Source organism: Carcharhinus amblyrhynchos, chromosome 20, assembly GCF_965287045.1.
Source record: "Carcharhinus amblyrhynchos chromosome 20, sCarAmb.v2.hapA, whole genome shotgun sequence".
Taxonomy (NCBI): domain Eukaryota; kingdom Metazoa; phylum Chordata; class Chondrichthyes; order Carcharhiniformes; family Carcharhinidae; genus Carcharhinus; species Carcharhinus amblyrhynchos.
In genome coordinates this window covers 1204090-1223035 of record NC_137343.1, presented here as the reverse complement: position 1 = coordinate 1223035, position 18946 = coordinate 1204090, and the positions used below count along the sequence as shown (strand labels likewise).

The following is an 18946-nucleotide window of genomic DNA, read 5'->3' as shown; positions in this document are numbered from 1 at the left end:
CGTCAGTGTACCTGACCAGGCACTGGAGTGTGACAACTAGGGGATTTTCACAGTAAGTTCATTGCAGTGTTAATGTTAGCCTACTTATGACACTAATAAATAAACTTTTTTTTTAGAAAGTCTTCAAGTGTTATGGATCAACATCAGAGATGGTGAACTGGAGATTGGGGAGAGAACTCGTTTTTTTCATAAGTTTTTTATGTGAGCAGGCGCAGATGTACTTGGGAACTTCTGGAATAAAGTGAGAATGTGGTACCTGAAATTAAAAAAAGGTTTCCATTATGAGCTGTTCAGTTCTAGTCAGAGTATAACTTTCTATTTTGCAAACTCATCTTAAGAATTAAAGTTTTTTTTTCATTCTGATTGATAGTAATTGGAATTAGCTATCAGTCTGAGATATGTGGCTGTTTCTTTTAATGATTTTTGACCTTGGTAACCAGGCATTGGCCAGTCTGATCAGCGACGTCTACATCCCGAGAATGAACAAGAACAAATGAAATGCCATTCTGTTCCAATAAATTTCAGGAATTGTGTCTCTGGATATGGAATCTTAGCTCGCCCCACATTTTAATCTGAATTCAGGCTGTTACTATTGTGTGACTGTACAGTGCCCAAGAGAAAACCGAGCTGCTGAGAAAGCTGTTGCGTGAACACTAGCTATTTGCACAGTAGTACAAAGACTGCAGTTCCACAGATGTTAGCAAGTTACAAAATTATCTGAAATATTTGCAATCCCAACTGGGAGAGGATTTGTAGATGGAATGGAAAAAGCAAATCAAAGTAAGAAAAAAAGGGATGAAGAATAATTTTATTTGTAAAGCTGCCGAAACTAGTTTCTAATTGGATTCACACTTACCTTTGAGAGTTTAGATTTGGTGTTGTCAATCTCTGGTCTGGCATCAGATGGGCACTCAGCCAGATGCGGTGTCCTTATGCCTTTGTTTCTGATGGGAGAAGAGAAGTTTACACTCGAGTAAGTGGCTCTTAGGGGATTTTTGGGAGGGCTTTGTGGAGGAGTCACCCATCTATGGAGCCTGGGGGCCAGTTTTCGTTTCATCAGAAGAGCAAAGTGTTGTCTTTCTTCACTGAGCTGCCTCATTCTGGTTATTTTTTGGTACTCCAGCCTCCTTAAGTTCTAAAATGGAGATCAATATTCAACTTACTTTCTTGGAGGATGTGTTTCAGACTTTATTAATCCACTGACTTCCTCCCTAGCCTCCCATCATCTAGCCTCAAAAACTGCTATCCTACAATAATTGCCTTTCATTACTGGTCTTGTCGATCTATCTCGCATCCTGCTTTTCAACATTTCAAGTGTAAAATCCTTGCCCTTTAAATCTCCTTATCAAAGAACAAAAACAACAAAGAACAATACAGCACAGGAACAGGCCCTTTGGCCTTCCAAGCCTGCACCAATAATGTGTTCCTAACTAGACCTCCGTTTGTATCCCTCTATTCCCAGTCTGTTCATGTGGCTATCTAAATAAGTCTTAAATGATCCTAGCGTGTCTGCCTCAACCACCTTGCATTCCAGGCCCCCACCACCCTTTGTGTAAAATATGACCCCTGCATGTCTGTATTGACAGTAAAAAGTCTGACAACACCAGGTTTTAGTCCAACCTATTTATTTGATAATATACTCACTAGCTTTCGGGGTTAGTCCCTTCGTCAGGTGAATGGAGAGTTCTGGCCTCAGACAGAGCATATAAAGCACAGACAGTTTAGAGATTACTGATTAAAATGCGAATCCTTACACCTAACCTGCTGTTCAAGACCTGAAGTGGCTGATAATGTGAGTGGAAGGAGCACTGATCACAGTTTAAAGAGATGTGTATTGTCTCCAGACAGTACAGTAAGTGAGGTTTTGCAAACCCAGGCAAGTCATGGGGGTTACAGATAGTGCGACATGAACCCAAGATCCCTGTTGAGACCGTCCTCATGTGTGCGGAACTTGGCTATCAGTCTCTGCTCAGCGACTCTGCGCTGTCGTGTGTCGTGAAGGCCGCCTTGGAGAATGCTTACCCGAAGGTCAGAGGCTGAATGCCCGTGACCACTGAAGTGTTCGCCAACAGGAAGGGAACAGTCTTGCCTGGTGACTGTCGAGCGATGTTCATTCATCCGTTGTCGTAGCGTTGGCGAACACTTCAGTGGTCACGGGCATTCAGCCTCTGACCTTCGGGTAAGCATTCTCCAAGGCGGCCTTCACGACACACGACAGCGCAGAGTCGCTGAGCAGAGACTGATAGCCAAGTTCCGCACACATGAGGACGGTCTCAACAGGGATCTTGGGTTCATGTCGCACTATCTGTAACCCCCATGACTTGCCTGGGTTTGCAAAACCTCACTTACTGTACTGTCTGGAGACAATACACATCTCTTTAAACTGTGATCAGTGCTCCTTCCACTCACATTATCAGCCACTTCAGGTCTTGAACAGCAGGTTAGGTGTAAGGATTCGCATTTTAATCAGTAATCTCTAAACTGTCTGTGCTTTATATGCTCTGTCTGAGGCCAGAACTCTTCATTCACCTGACGAAGGGACTAACCCCGAAAGCTAGTGAGTATATTATCAAATAAATAGGTTGGACTAAAACCTGGTGTTGTCAGACTTTTTACTGTGTTTACGCCAGTCCAACGCCGGCATACCCACATCATGTCTGTATTGAACCTTGCGCCCCCCCCCTTTGAACTTGTGACCCCTTCTGTTTGTCATTTCCGACCTGGGAAAAAGTTTCCAACTGTTCATCCTATCTATGCCCTTCATAATTTTATAAACTTCTATTAGGTCGCCCCTCAACCTCCATCTTTCCAGGAAGAACAACCATAGTTTACTCAATCTCACCTCATAGTCAAGACCCTCCATACCAGACAACATCCTGGTAAACTTTTTCTGAACTCTCTCCAAAGCCTCCAGGTCCTTCTGGTAGTGTGGCGACCAGAACTGGATGCAGTATTCCAAATGTCATCATCCCCTATCATCCAACTGTACAATCTTTGCCCACCCAACCACAAAACTTTCCATTCCTCTGACTCAACTGTTCCACATTCTCCTTCACCTAAAACACCAACCCACATTCCTGTTATTTCACCCATTTATTCTAATCTCTTTAGCTGTTCATTTGAAAACCAAAGATCTAATAGTATTATTGAAAGAGCAAGAAAAACATTCCTCCTACACTCACCCAAAATAAACACCACCAAGTGAAATGCTCATTTGTTAGCACAATCTTGCTGTGTCTAATTTTCCTTTTTATCTGAAAAAACAGTTACCTCACATCAATTTAATTCATTGATTGGAAAGTGCCTTGGAATCTCCTGAGGAAAAGTTGCTATATAAATTAAAGTTTTTTTTCTTGCCTGATCTCCAAAAGTAGTGTGGAAGAAGAAGAGATAAAATCAAAACAGAAAATGCAGCACATACATAACAGGTGAGTCAACATCTGTTAGTGAAAGGACATTTTAAAAATCAAACAAAACCTTTGCATTTCTGTAGCACCTTTTACAACATTGGGGTAGCCTAAAATGCTTTGCATACAATGAAATTCTTTTGAAATGTAGCCACTGTTGTAATGTAGAAAATAGACCAGCCAATTCATGTTTAGTAGGAAACCACAAATAATGTGAAAATGACCAGATAATTTGGGATAGTGACATTGATTGAGGGATAGATATTGGCCATAGCTGCTCTAATTTTCTTCAAAATAGTGACAAGAGACATTTTACACCCATTTGAGAAGGCAGACTGGGTCTCAGTTTAACATCTCATCTAAAAAATAGCATTTGAAATATCGGTGCAGATTATCTCTTGTGTATTTCTTAACTCACAAGTAAGATTGCTTTCATTCAGCCACAACTAACAATTTAAAGATCAACATTCAAGAACTCTTCCCCATTATAATAAACATACAAAATAGGAGTCTGCCCTTTGAGCCTGCTCTGCCATCCAATTAGATCATGGCTAATCTATTTGTGTTTAAAACTCCACATTCCCACCTACTCCCAATACTCTTGATTCCTTTGCCTAATAAGAATCTATCTGCTTCCACCTTATAAACATTCAATTACCTCACTGCCACTGCCTTCTGAGGTGGAGAGTTCCAAAGTTACTCTGCCCTCAGAGAATATTCTCATCCCTGCTCTAAAAGTGGGTGTCCTAGTTCTGGGCACACCTATAAGAGGAAACATTCTTCTCACATCCACCTTGTCAATATCAAGATTTCATATACTTCAATGAAGTCACTCCTTGCTCTTCTGAACTCCAGTGAAAACAAGTCCAGTTTGCCTAATCTTTCCTCAAAAGACAACCTGCTCATTCTAGCCATCTATCGAGTAAACCTCTGAACTGCCTCCAAGGCAAATAAGGAGAGCAAAACTGCACACACAGTATTCAAGATGTAGCCTCACCAATGTCCTGTATAACTGAAGCATAATGTCCTTACTTTTATATTCAGTTCCTCTTATAATAAAGAAGAACATTTCATTAGCTTTCTTAATTACTTGCCATATCTGTATGCTAACTTTCTGTGATGCATGCACGAGAATACCTAGATCCCTCTGCACCTCAATTCTGCAGCTGCTCTCTGTTTAAGTATTCCTTTGCCTCTTTATTCTTCCTGCCAAAGTGAACAACTTCACGTTTTCCCACATTGTACTCCGTCTGCACACTTGCCCACTCACCCAACCTTTCCATATCCATCTGCAACCTCCTTAGGTTCTCTTCACAACATGCTTTTCTACATTCGTACCTGGATTAGAGATACATTCTGAGAACCTCCTATGTATAGTTAGAGTTAGTAACACTCTTTAGTCACTTTCTCTGCAGATCTGGGTGGGTAGGTAAGAATTATTACTGTTTTTACTGACATAAAATAAACCTTAGGAAATAAACAAATGTACCTCCAGCAAGGCTCTCTGATCCTTAATAAACTGGTTATGAACAGACTGGGGCGCTTTCATCATATCAGCAACACAGAGAGAATAGACAGGATCATTTTTACTTAAGAAAGATAAAGACAGTCGAATTCTAGTTTCGAGATCATTTGCCATCCTTGAAGCAGGACCCGAAGTACATTTTAACTTACGACCCATGAGCACAAAATACTGTTGTATCATCCAAAGAGGAACAAAGCAGGACAAGATTTGGTTGCAGAATGAAATACTTATTCAGTGGGATGGGAGCTGGAATTTATCAGCAGGAAATTGGTTGGTGAATACAATGGTTTTCACCCGATTTCACATGCACTTCACTAATTGCGAAGTTTTGTCAACTTTTTTTATTGATGTTAAACATTACCCAAAGGATTAGCAAGTAACAGCTTGTCCGTTTTATTTGCATTGTGAGTTTGGGGAATATCTGCTTTTCACTGAGATCAGTGATTTATCATGCATCTGATCTTTTGCTGTGATATTCCTCATTGAAGCAGGTGAAACCTAAACTCTGCAACATTTAATGTTTGATTAAATTATTTATATATTTATTTTACTGGAGATGTTCCCTATTTACTGAATGAATAATCTGTCTGGATTCAAGCACAAGTTCAAACAGCTGGTGCACTCTGTCATACCCAATGATCAGGCTTAGAGCACAAGAGGAAACCTGACAGCTCACTGATGTTATCACGAGGTTCAATCTTAAGAACAGAATCAGCACGGTGAGAAAACCATTCTGGTGTGGCAGAAATGAAGTAAGTAAGTGATATGAAAGCATGCGATATGGCTGCTGGGTTTCACTGCTTGATTGATGTATTAAATATTAATCTAGGTTGCCAGTAGTGGCTTTGCCCCCAGCTGAGAACCACACACAATAACCGGATCTCTCTGAATCTTGATGAAGTGTAATCATTTTGGTTTCTTTGTCATTCTGTCCCATATCAGAAAAACATACGATTATCACAGACTTGGATACAATACACCAGCTGAGGCTGAAGCAGTATTTCAGAAAGTATTTCATTACTTCTCTGATTTTGTACTTAATGCCACTGTTTATAAAATCCCATTTTTTTTATACTTCTTTCTTAACCTGCCGTGTCAACTTCAGTGGTTTGTGTATGGTAAGGGGGTGGTGTGATGGTATTGTCACATACGATCAAGAAGCAGAATTAGGCCACTTGGCCCTTGAGTCTGCTCTCCCATTTAATAAGATCAGAGCTGATCTGACAGCAACCTCAAATCTGTATACTGCCTACCGCTGATAATCTATCATCCCCTTGCTTACCAGGAATCTATCCAAGTCTACCTTGAAAAGTATTTTCTAGCTATATCTACACATTTTTATTTATTGGTGTTACAAGTAGGCTTACATCAACACTGCAATGAAGTTATTGTGAAAATTCCCTAGTTGCCACACTCTGGATTTGGATACACTGAAGGAGAATTTAGCACAGCCAATGCACCTAACCAGCACGTCTTTCAGACTGTGGGAGGAAACTGGAGAAAACCCATGCAGACATGGGGAGAATGTGCAGACTGTGCACACACAGTGACCCAGGGCAAGAATCGAACACAGGTCCCTGGTGTTGTGAGGTAGCAGTGCTAACCACTGTGCCGCCATGCCTATCAGCAATAAAAGACTGTTAAGAACTGAAGGCTGACCTTCATGCTGTCTTCAGTGTGAGGAGCTATGCTGTCTCTTTTGTACACACATCTGCCTGGTGTTGGGATGATTTTGGAGATCTGGACTCCCACTGTGGCATTGGGACAGTTCATGTTCTTTGCTTTTATAACTATGTATCGGGAGAAGCTACTTTCACGCTAATATACTGCAGCTGCTTCTCACTCCGCTCCCATCGGATCCTGTCTCAGCCTGGAACTTTCTCTGCTGGCCTTGGGCTTTTAGGCCCAGCAATTGCAAGAAGTTGAATGGTCCAATCAGAGCTCAGCCTTTCTGATGCTGATAGGCTGCTCAGACTAAATTGGCGTGGTTCCAGCCAGCATCAACCAATCACGTGGTGGCTGCCAACTCTGCCAAACTCCTGCAGGCCTTTCACGGCACCCTGGCATTCCATAGACCCCAGGGAATCCATGCATTAGATGATTATTTGAAGAGTAACAATGTACAGAAATGTAAGGAAAATGCAGGGGAACGGCAATAAGTCTTAATGTCAGTTGGTGCAAACATGATGGCACAAATGGCTTCCTTCTCCGAGTAACAATTCTGTGATACCTTACAGGTAACATCCCAAACACCACTATCACTATCCCTGGGTTTGTCCTGTCCACTGGCAGGACAGACCCAGCAGAGGTGCAGCACAGTGGTATAGAGTTGGAGTGAGTTGTCCTAGGAGTCTCAGCATCGACTCTGGACCCCATCAAGTCTCATGCCATCAGGTCAAACAAGTGCAGGGAAACTTCCTTCTGATTATCACATACCATCACCCCTCAGCTGATGAATCAGCACTCCTCTATGTTGAACACCAATTGAAGGATGCACTGAAGTGGCAAGAGCTCAGAATGTATTCTGGATGGGGGACTTCAATGCCCGAGAGTGGCTCGGTAGCACTGCCACAGACCAAGTTAGCCAGGTCTTAAAAGATATAGGTGTGAAGGAACCAACAAAAGTGAAAAGCATACTCGAACTACATGCCTGCTGCAGATGCATCTGAACAAGATAGTATCATTAAGAGTGGAGACAAAGTTCCATCTTCACTCTGAAGATACCCTCCAACATGGAGTTACCGGCATGCTAAATGGGATAGACTTCAAACAGATCGAGTAGCGATATTGGCCAGATCACTGGGGTCAATTCCCCTATTCTTGATGCTGTATGTAGCCTCGGTTTAAAGTTTCATCTGAAAGACTGTGGCGCTCCCTCAGCACTGACCCTCTGACAGTGCGACACTCCCTCGGCACTGACCCTCTGACAGTGCGGCACTCCCTCAGTACTGACCCTCTGACAGTGCGGCACGCCCTCAGCACTGACCCTCTGACAGTGCGACACTCCCTCGGCACTGACCCTCTGACAGTGCGGCACTCCCTCGGCACTGACCCTCTGACAGTGCGGCACGCCCTCAGCACTGACCCTCGGACAGTGCGACACTCCCTCGGCACTGACCCTCTGACAGTGCGACACTCCCTCAGTACTGACCCTCTGACAGTGCGGCACGCCCTCAGCACTGACCCTCTGACAGTGCGACACTCCCTCGGCACTGACCCTCTGACAGTGCGGCACTCCCTCAGTACTGACCCTCTGACAGTGCGGCACGCCCTCAGCACTGACCCTCTGACAGTGCGGCACTCCCTCAGCACTGACCCTCTGACAGTGCGACACTCCCTCGGCACTGACCCTCTGACAGTGCGGCACTCCCTCAGTACTGACCCTCTGACAGTGCGGCGCTCCCTCAGCACTGACCCTCGGACAGTGCGGCACTCCCTCAGCACTGACCCTCGGACAGTGCGGCACTCCCTCAGCACTGACCCTCGGACAGTGCGGCGCTCCCTCGGCACTGACCCTCTGGTGTAACGGCTCCTCCACGACACAAGAGGGCGGTCGAACCAGTGTTGGTTTCTACAGCAACTGGCCACGATTTAATGGGAGCACTGATTGGCTCCTTCTGCACATCAACCAATCAGCAGGTTGTTTGTTGCGGGGTGCGGAGTTTGGTGATGGCGGCTGCTGGGAGGCTACGAGGAAAGCGAGTCTGAGAGCGATGGGCCGAGCGGCCGCGTTCCCGTTCGGTTGGATGGTCGCACAGCTTTGCTGCAGCCTCATGCTGAGTGGGAGCCGGGGCAGCCTAGGTGAGTCTGCCTGTGAGGGGGCCGGGGTCGGGGGCTTCCTGGAGGAAGGGGAATGGCTGGGGGAGCGGGTTGAGGTGTTTGGGGCGGTGAGGGAATGAAGCTGACCATGGAGTGATGTTGGTGCGGGTTTCTGGGACTGCATTGTGGATGGAGGGGATGCATCCTGTTCAGTTCCAGGTTCTGCCGAAAACCAGTGCTATGCTAGGTTGTGTCCGAGTTATGATGTAGAGATGCCAGTGTTGGAGCAGGGTAAACACAGTAAGAAGTCTCAAAACACCAGGTTAGAGTCCAACAGGTTTATTTGGTAGCAAATGCCACTAGCTTTTAGAGTGCTGCTCCTTGGTCAGGTGAGTGGAAGTCCTATTCACAAACGGGGTATATAAAGACACAAACTCAATTTACAAAATAATGGTTGGAATGTGAGTCTTTACGGGGAAACAAGTCTTAAAGGTACAGACAGTGTGACTAGAGAGAGGGTTAAGCACAGGTTAAAGAGCTGTGTATTGTCTCCAGACAGGACAGTTGATGAGATTTTGCAAGCCCAGGCAAGTTGTTGGGGGGAGGGGGCTGGTGGTTACAGATAATGTGACATCAACCCAATTGTCTGTACCTTTGAGACTTGATTACCTATAAAGACTCGTATTCCAACCATTATTTTGTAAATTGAGTTTGTGTCTTTATATGCCCTGAAGAGTGAGTTAGTAAATTTGCTGATTACACCAAGATTGGTGGAGTAGTGGATAAGGTGGAGGGCTCTTGTAGGCTGCAAAGAGACATTGATAGGATGCAGAGCTGGGCCAAAAAGTGGCAGATGGAGTTTAACCCTGATAACATGAGGTGGTTCATTTCGGTAGGACAAACTTGAATGTGGATATAGGGTCAATAGCAGGGTTCTGAGGAATGCGGAGGAACCAAGAGATCTTGGGATTCATATCCACAGATCTCTGAAGTTTGCCATTCAAGTGGATAGAGCCGTGAAGAAGGCTTATAATGTGCTAGCGTTTATTAACAGGGGGCTTGAGTTTGAGCTGTGGGGTTATGCTGCAACTATACAGGACCTTGGTGAAACCACATTTGGAATATTGTGTGCAGTTCTGGTCACCTCACTATAAAAAGGATGTGGAAGCATTGGAGAGTGTAGAAGAAAGTTAGCAGGATGCTGCCTGGTTTGGAGGGTAGATCTTGTGAGGAAAGTTTGAGGAACTGGGGCTTTTCTCTTTAGAGTGGAGGAGGATGAGAGGCGACTTAATAAGAGGTTTATAAGATGATGAGGGAAATAGATAGAGTGGACGTTGAGAGACTATTTCCTTGGGTGGATGTAGCTGTTACTAGGGGGCATAACTATAAGGATTGTGGTGGAAGATATAGGAGGGATGTCCGAGGTAGATTTTTCACTGAGTGGTTGGGGTGTGGAATGCACTGCCTGCTACGATAGTGGATTCGGACATTTTAGGCATTTTCATGTGGTTATTGGATAGGCACATGGGACAGACCAGAATAAGAACATAAGAACGTAAGAAATAGGAGCAGGAGTAGGCCATCCAGCCCCTCGAGCCTGCCCCGCCATTCAATAAGATCATGGCTGATCTGTCGTGGCTCAGTTCCACATTCCCGCCCTCTCCCCATAACCCTTAATCCCCTCTCTTATCAAAAACCCATCAACCCGCGTCTTAAAAATATTTAGCGAGGTAGCCTCCACCACTTCAACGGGCAGAGAATTCCAGCGATTCACCACCCTTTGAGTGAAGAAGTTCCTCCTCAACTCCGTTCTAAACCGCCCCCCCCTTTATCTTGAGGCTGTGCCCCCTAGTCCTACTATCCTTTCTGAGCAGGAAGAGTCTCTCCACCTCTATCTTATCCATCCCATTCATCATCTTATACGTCTCAATGAGATCTCCCCTCATTCTTCTAAACTCTAACGAGTACAAGCCTAGTTTATTCAGCCTCTCCTCATAGCTCAACCCCCTCAACTCCGGTATCAGCCTAGTAAACCTCCTCTGCACTCCCTCCAAGGCCAAAATATCCTTGCGTAAGTACGGCGCCCAAAACTGCACACAGCACTGCAGCTGCGGCCTCACCAATGCCCTATACAGCCGCAGCAAGACCTCCCTACTTTTATATTCAATTCCCCTCGCTATGAAGGCCAGCATCCCATTCGCCTTCCTGACCACCTGCTGCAGCTGCAAGCTGGGTTTTTGCGACTCATGCAGAATGATAGGGAGTGGGATAGCTTGCTCTTGGGCTTGGACATAGATCAGCACAACATCGAGGGCCTAAGGGCCTGTACTATGCTGCACTGCTCTATGTTCGTGAACAGAGCTCTCACTTACCTGATGAAGGCGCACTGCTCTGAAAGCTAGTGGATTTTGCTACCAAATAAACCTGTTTGACTTTAACTGGTGTTGTGAGACTTCTTATTGCGTCCTGGTGCTAGGACAGATGGTGGGCAGTTCTCCACTGCTTTGTACCAATATGCTGCAGACTGGTATTCTGTGTATTTTCTGGATAAACTCCAGAATTATTCCTGGTACAGTTTAGAGATTGCTGAAAGTTGTTGCCATTTGACACCTAAGTTTATAAGACTTGGATTTTTGAGTCTGTTCAGTCCTGACCCTCCCTGACCTGACCCTGAACTTGTCTTTCTCTAGTATCTCCCCTCCAACTCTCTCATAGGTCATCTTGTCTCTGATTTCATCTCCTGTTCCCTCGCCTCTATTCCCATTAAATTGCTGATCGCCCACTTCCATTCCTGGCCATCAGGTCTGCCAATATTGTGAATGGATTTTTCTCCTCAGACACTGTTACCCTCTTTCCCCTTCACATCTGCCAGCATCACTCCTTTACTCAAAAATTCACCCTTGATGCCACTGTCTTTGCAAACTATGTTTGCATCTTCAACTTACCTTTCTTCCCCAAACTTTTTGACTGCTGTCACCTCCCCAAATCATGCCCGTCTTTCCCTTAATTCCCAAGTATGAATCTTTCCCATCAGGTTTTCAGCCAAACCACATTACTAAATGTGCTTTGCTGTATCTCTGCCTCTTCACCTTCCTTTAAGAATTGCTCCACCTCTCCCTTAAAACCAATCCTGTGAGCCTCACCTGCTCTAACATTTTCTCCTTTGCATTATGAAGCTACATAAGCACTGGAGGAGGCCATTTAGTCCTTTGAGCATCAATGGGATCATAGCTTACTATGACTTAATTCCAATTATCCACCTTTGCCTCATATCCTTGAATACTTATGGTTCTAGGAAATGCATAACCACTTGTAGATAAATTTACAGAACTATAGGGAAAGAATGAATGAGTGAGGCTAATGGAATAGCCCTCTCATTGAGGTGGCACAGGCATGATGGGGCGAATAGAACACTATAGCACAAACAGGCCCTTCGGCCCACAAGTTGTGCCGATCATACCCATACCTACCAGGCCTTAGAGCTATCTGTAACTCCCAATCCCATTAAATCCCATGTACTCATCCAGAAGTCTTTTAAAAGACCCCAGCGAGTTCGCCTCTACCACCACCAACAGCAGCTGATTCCACTCACTCACCACCCTCCGAGTGAAAAACTTACCCCAACACCACCTCCGTACATGCTTCCCAGCACCTTAAACCTGTGTCCTCCCGTAGTGACCATTTCAGCCCTGGGAAATAGCCTCCAAGAATCCACCCTATCTATTCCTCTCGACATTTTATGAACCTCTGTCAGGTTGCCTATCAATCTTCATCTCTCCAGGGAGAAGAGACCTGGCTCCCTCAACCTATTTTCATAAGGCATGCCTCCCAATCCAGGCAACATCCTTGTAAATCTCCTCTGCACGCTCTCAATAGCTTCCACATCCTTCCTGTAGTGAGGCGACCAGAACTGCACACAGTACTCCAAGTGGGGTCTAACAAGGGTCTTATAAAGTTGCAGCATTATCTCCCGACTCCTAAACTCAATCCCTCAATTAATGAAGGCCAGTACACCATACGCCTTCTTGACCACATCCTCCACCTGTGAGACCAATTTTACGAGTTCTGTGGACCCAGACCCCAAAGTCCTTCTGCTCCTCAACACTGCTAAGACTCGTTCTTTGATATTGTACTCCTTCATCCCATTGGTCCTGCCAAAATGGACCACTACACATTTATCCGCGTTAGAATGATGTCCTTCTGTTTAGTAGGGTTTTTCGCTTTGATATCAAGTAACTATTCTACTTTCCATTCAGTGTTCCAACCACGTTTCCTGATTGCATCTGGACCTGAAGTAACTGTGTACCTGGTGGGAGAAAACAGCTCTTCAGCTCACGTTGGTGTGGAAAAAGTTGCTGCCACTGATGGTACGTCTGTTATTCTGGTTTACTGGTACATGAGTTTCAAAAGTGGGACAGTCCATGCACAGAAATTGTAATTAGTTTTAAATGACGTTATAAAAGAAAAATAATTAGAATAACCTTCTTACAACCTAGAAACAATGTTTCTAAATTTATATTGTTTTTGGATTCTAATTCCTATTTCCAAAACCATTTTCTCTATGTATTCCTTTGAGAATTGAAGGCTGAGGGGTGTTTAATTGAGGTGGTAATGGGACTTGTGACAGAGAAATAACTTCCCAAAGTGGGGAAATTCTGACCTGGGGCGTAGTTTCATAAATAAAGCATTTGAGTGAAATCAGAAAGCACTTTGTTACAGAGTGTTGTGGAAATCTGGAACTCTCTCCACATGGTTTCTGGATATTGCTGAAATTTTGAAGGCAGTTCAGATTTTTGTTATGTAAGAATATCAAGGGAAATGGAACGAAGATATGTAAATTAAAATACAGATACTAGGGGATTTTCACAGTAACTTCATTGCAGTGTTAATGTAAGCCTACTCGTGGCTAATAAATAAACTTAACGTTAAAGTGGCTGTGATTTAGTAGAATGTGGAGTAGACTAAATGGTCTCCTTCTGTTCAAAGTAGAAGTTTGTTTATTTGTCACAAGTAAGGCCTACATTAACACTGCAAAGAAGTTACTGTGAAATTCCCCTGGTTGCCACAGACTGGCGCCTGTTCAGGTCAATGTACCTAACCAGGATGTGGGAGGAAACCTGAGTACATAAGAACATAAGAAACTGGTGTAACAAATTGTCCCTAAATTATTCTCCCCTTAATCGGGTTTACAATGGGGGTACCATAAGCATAGACACGGGGCAAGGGTGGAAGAGGAAAAGCACAATGTTACATTGGCGGCACAAGCTTTTTGGGCTGAAGGGCCTGTATTCCATGCTGTGTTGTTCTTTGTTCTTTGCTCTTTGTATTAGAAAGTCTCTTTCTCCTCCCCCCCCCCCCCCCCCCCCCACCCACCCACTTTCACTGATTTCTATCTCTTCTCTACAGTGTTCCTATGTCTTCGGTCCTTAAGAATATCAAACTTGTGATCTGTCCAGTCCCCAACAAGTGAGCAGAGAGAGATACAAGCGACAGAGATAGAGTAAATGCTACTGTAATTTCAACAGAGATTCACGGAGAGAAGCAAATGTAGTGACACAGAGAGAGAGGGAAGCAGAGAGACTGCGGGGGGTGGGGGCGGACACAGAAATGGAGAGGGGGCTGCTGTAATTGAGATAAAATGATCCAGAGAGAGGGAGATGTACAGAGAGGCTAAGATATATAGCGAGATGTCGTGGGAAATATAAAGACAGTGACAAAGTTTCAGAGATGCCCTTCGAGCCTGCCCTGCCATTCAATAAGATCATGGCTGATCTGAAGTGGATCAGTTCCACTTTCCCGCTTTCTCCCCATAACCCTTAATCCCCTTGCCTACCGAAAACCTATCCACCCGTGTCTTAAATATATTTAGCGAGGTAGCCTCCACCACTTCAACGGGCAGAGAATTCCAGAGATTCACCACCCTTTGAAGAAGTTCCTCCTCAACTCTGATCTAAACTGTCCCCCCCACATCTTGAGGCTGTGCCCTCCAGTCCTGCTGTCCTTTCTGAGCAGGAAGAATCTCTCCACCTCTACCCTATCCATCCCTTTCGTTATCTTATACATCTCTATAAGATCCCCCCCTCATCCTTCTAAACTCATCAGCTGGCCCATTCACACATGGAGAGAATGTGCCACTCCATGCAGACACAGGGAGAACGTGCAGACTCCACACAGTGGAATCAAACCCGGGTTCCTGGTGCTGTGAAGCAGCAGTACTAATCATCGTGCTACTGTGCCACCCCTGTTCACACTGAAGTAAGGAGATCCTTAGTGATTGGGACGATTGGATGGCTGAGTTATTCTCCATTTATCTGTGAAGTTCTCCAATTAGTCAGTAGGAGGTGCTCTATTGTAATTATGTAATTCCTGTCATAAAGTTCTGTTTAGACCATTTGAAATCTGTATAAAAACAAATTACTGCAGAGCTGGAATCTGAAACCAAAAGAAAAAATCCTAGAAAATCTCAGCAGGTCTGGCAGCATCTGTAAGGAGAGAAAAGAGCTGTTGTTTTGATTCCAGATGACCCTTTATCAAAGCTTTTCCTGCATTTTCTCTTTTGATTTGAAATCTGTGCACTGAAGGGATTACACTAGTAAGATGATCAATGCTAATAACAACTTGTCCTACTGAAATTATGGCTTAAGGCATCTAATAAGTTTGCCATGTAAGGGTGGCATGTTTTTGTGTAGTGATTTTAGCAATAAATAAAACATCTCGATGCACATTACAGTTGAAGATTAGCCCCATGTAACTTAGCTGCTGAAAGAAGTGTCTGAAGGTGGCGATGAAGAGGTTTCAAGAAGGATTTTGAAAATGTGTTCTTGTGTACAGTTTCTCTCAATCTACACAATTTCTGCTAATTAGGACTAAGGCAATTAGTGTAAGAACAATTGGGAAACATGTCACCTAAAAGTGATCATGATGTGGGAATGCCGGCGTTGGACTGGCGTAAACACAGTAAAAAGTCTGACAACACCAGGTTTTAGTCCAACCGATTTATTTGATAATACTCACAAACTTTCGATGTCCCCCCGGTGTTGTCAGACTTTTTACTACCTAAAAGTGATAGCAGATTGGAGCTCTTTTCTGCGAACAGTAATTGGTGTTGGATCAATTATTATTATTTTTAAAACTGAGATTGCTAGATTTTTGTTGACCAGAGCTATTGAAGGATAAAGGGAAAAAGCAAATATGTGGGGTTAGATCAGAGATCAGATCATCCATTTTTTTGTATTGAGATTGAGGGATCAATATTGGTCAGGATATTGATGGAAAACTCCCCTTTTTTAAGTAGTCTCATGGCATCTTTTACACCCCCCAAGATGGCACCTCCAACAGTGTAGCACTCCCTCAATATTGCGCTAGACTACCAGCGTAAAGTTCTGTGCTCGACCCCTGGAGTGAGCTAACATGGGAAGCACAAAGAGAGGTTGGGTGGTCAGTATTTTAGAGGAAATTGGGACCGAGGGAATGGGATGAGTCTCATAAGCAAGATGAAAAAAACAAATTTCTTTATTTTTGATTTGTTTTCCATTTAGATCTGTCACAGCCTAAATGTGTGGTGCCAAATGCCACTGATCATTGGAGACTGAGTATTTTTTTTGATGAGGTTAGTACTTTTTCTTGTATTTCTCCTTTTTATAGAGCTTTCTATTTGTGATAAAGTTTCCTTCAGCCAGATTTCTGGAATGTTAAATTTGACTAATATTAAAAGAACTCATGTCAGTGGATTGAAAATTGCCCACCTGGCTGCAGAGCAATTCGACGCTTAGGGTGGGATTTTCCAGCTGCACTTAGCCTGAAACCCGAAATCCCCCCGCACTCCCCAAAGTCAATGGACCTTTGCATGGTGCATCCCCCTCCTGCTGCGAGTCCTGTGGTGGGTGGAATGGGAAAATGCCCCCTTTTTGATTTAAATAATTTTTTTGATTTGAAAAATTAAATAAATAAAACATAAAACAAATATTAAAGCTGGCCTGGTCAGCAACATCCTGTGAAAGAACATTAAAAAAATACCAGCACAGGTTATAGGAATAAGGGCCTCATTGACTCCAGAAACTCCTAATTCTTTGGACAGAATGCATTTTACAGTACAGAACATGGCTGGCTTTCATCTTTTAACACCTTGGCACAGCCCTACCCCAGAGAAAGCTTTCTAACCTCTGTCAATGAAAGTTGTTACAAGGATTTCGAAGTCAAAAGAAACTACTTGGGGTTATGTTTTTTAAAAGAAAATTGTATTTATACAACTTTGTTTTCAATCAGCTCGAAGAACAATACAGCACAGGAACAGGCCCTTCGACCCTCCAAGCCTACACTGATCATGTGTTCCTAACTAGACCATCTGTTTGTATCCCTCTATTCCCAGTCAGTTCATATGGCTGTTGTAGGTAAAATAATACCTCAGATTGTTAGTGAGTCAAAATACAGTTGTTTTTATTACAAAACTCCTGCGTCTTATTCCAGAATTTTGGGAGAAACTGGTTCCTTACAATGGATTACCAGACTTCTCCCAGAACACACACACAAGTAGGATTTTATACATTCTGAGCTCCAGCAGGAAGCACGATTCAAAGTTCCAATTCCTGCCAGACCTCCAGTTCTTCCTTCTTGGGTCGTGATGCAGCCCCAGAGTCAATGAGGAATTACAGTCCTGCAGTCAGGACACAGGAAACCCTTCTGCAGCAGTACCGGCATCCCTGTCTTTGAAGTTACTTGTGTGATCGTGGCTGTCCCAGCAGGACTCTTCCTGTTAAAAGCCAATATCGCAATCTGCCATCAGCAGCTGTCAAAAGCCAGTATTGTAAACTACCATCTGTGTAACAATGTCTAACTAAGACAGATAGGTAAGATTTGCAAAGTCTACAAAATAACAGCCACGTTTAACTATTTGACTTTATAAAACTGAGAGTTAAAGCATGTAAGACATGAACAAATAACTTGTATTAATGCCAGGAGCAAATTAAGCTTGAGAAGATCAGCCACAATGAAAGGTTATGTTTGTGACATGTTCTAGGTACAAAATGCATTCACCTTTTCCCTCCGTCATGGCTATCTAGATGAGTCTTAAATGATCCTAGCGTGTCTGCCTCAACCACCTTACTTGGTAGTGCATTCCAGGCTCCCACCACTGTGTAAAATACATTCCTTGCATATCTATTTGAATCTTGCCCCCCTTACCTTAAACTTGTGACCCCTTGTGTTTATCATTTCCAACCTGGGAAAAAGCTTCCAATTGTTCACCCTATCTATGCCCTTCATAATTTTATAAACTTCTGTTAGGTCGCCCCCAACCTCCGTCTTTCCAGGGAAAACAACTCCAGTTTACTCAATCTCACCTCATAGCTAAGACCATCCATACCAGGCAACATCCTGGTAAACCTTTTCTGTACTCGCTCCAAAGCCTCCACATCCTTCTGGTACTGTGGCGATCAGAACTGGACGCAGTATTCCAAATGTGGCCTAACCAACGTTCTATATAGCTGCAACATCATATTCCAACTTCTATACTGTATGTCCCGTCCAATAAAGACAAGCATGCCATATGCCTTCTTCACCACTCTCTCCACCTGTGTTGCCACCTTTTAAGGATCTGTGGACTTGCACACCCAGATCCCTCTGTGTGTCTATACTCCTGATAGTTCTGCCACTTATTGTATAGCTCTCCCCTGCATTAGATCTACCAAAACGTGTCACTTTGCATTTATCGGGATTAAATTCCATCTGCCATTTCTCTGCCCAATTTTCCAGCTTGTCTATATCCTGCTGTATACTTTGACAATTTTCATCACTATTCGCAACTCCAGCAATCTTTGTCTTGTCCGCAAACTTACCAATCAGACCAGCTACGTCTTCTTCCAAATCATTTAAGAACATAAGAACATAAGAAATAGGAGCAGGAGTAGGCCATCTAGCCCTTCGAGCCTGCCCCGCCATTCAATAAGATCATGGCTGATCTGTCGTGTCTCAGTTCCACATTCCCGCCCTCACCCCATAACCCTTAATCCCCTTGCCTATCAAAAACCTATCAACCCGCGTCTTAAATATATTTAGCGAGGCAGCCTCCACCACTTCAACGGGTGGTGAATCTCTGGAATTCTCTGCCCTTTGAGTGAAGAAGTTCCTCCTCAACTCTGTTCTAAACCGCCCCATATATATATATAATATAATTTATTTATATATATCATAAACAGCAGAGGCCCCAGTGCAGAGCCCTGTGGAACATCACTAGTCATTGACCTCCAATCAGAAAAAG

General features: G+C 43.8%; 2 protein-coding genes across 2 annotated transcripts in view; one reads left to right on the top strand and one right to left on the bottom strand.

Moving 5' to 3' along the window:
- Window positions 1-130: 130 nt before the first annotated feature.
- On the bottom strand, window positions 131-5340 carry LOC145355694 (uncharacterized). The gene is made up of 3 exons (XM_080207926.1): window positions 4897-5340; window positions 857-1135; window positions 131-256 (listed from the first exon to the last, which is right to left on the bottom strand). The coding sequence occupies exons 1-3, from the start codon at window positions 5110-5112 to the stop codon at window positions 131-133; spliced, it is 621 nt and encodes a 206-aa protein (XP_080064052.1). The 5' UTR covers window positions 5113-5340.
- Window positions 5341-8594: 3254 nt separating this feature from the next.
- tctn2 (tectonic family member 2) overlaps window positions 8595-18946 on the top strand; it is a 77265-nt gene continuing 66913 nt past the window's right edge. The window contains exons 1-3 of the mRNA XM_080207919.1: window positions 8595-8733; window positions 12948-13058; window positions 16230-16300. Coding sequence (XP_080064045.1) covers window positions 8646-8733; window positions 12948-13058; window positions 16230-16300 — 270 coding nt within the window. The 5' untranslated portion in view covers window positions 8595-8645. The remainder of the gene's footprint in view (window positions 8734-12947; window positions 13059-16229; window positions 16301-18946) is intronic.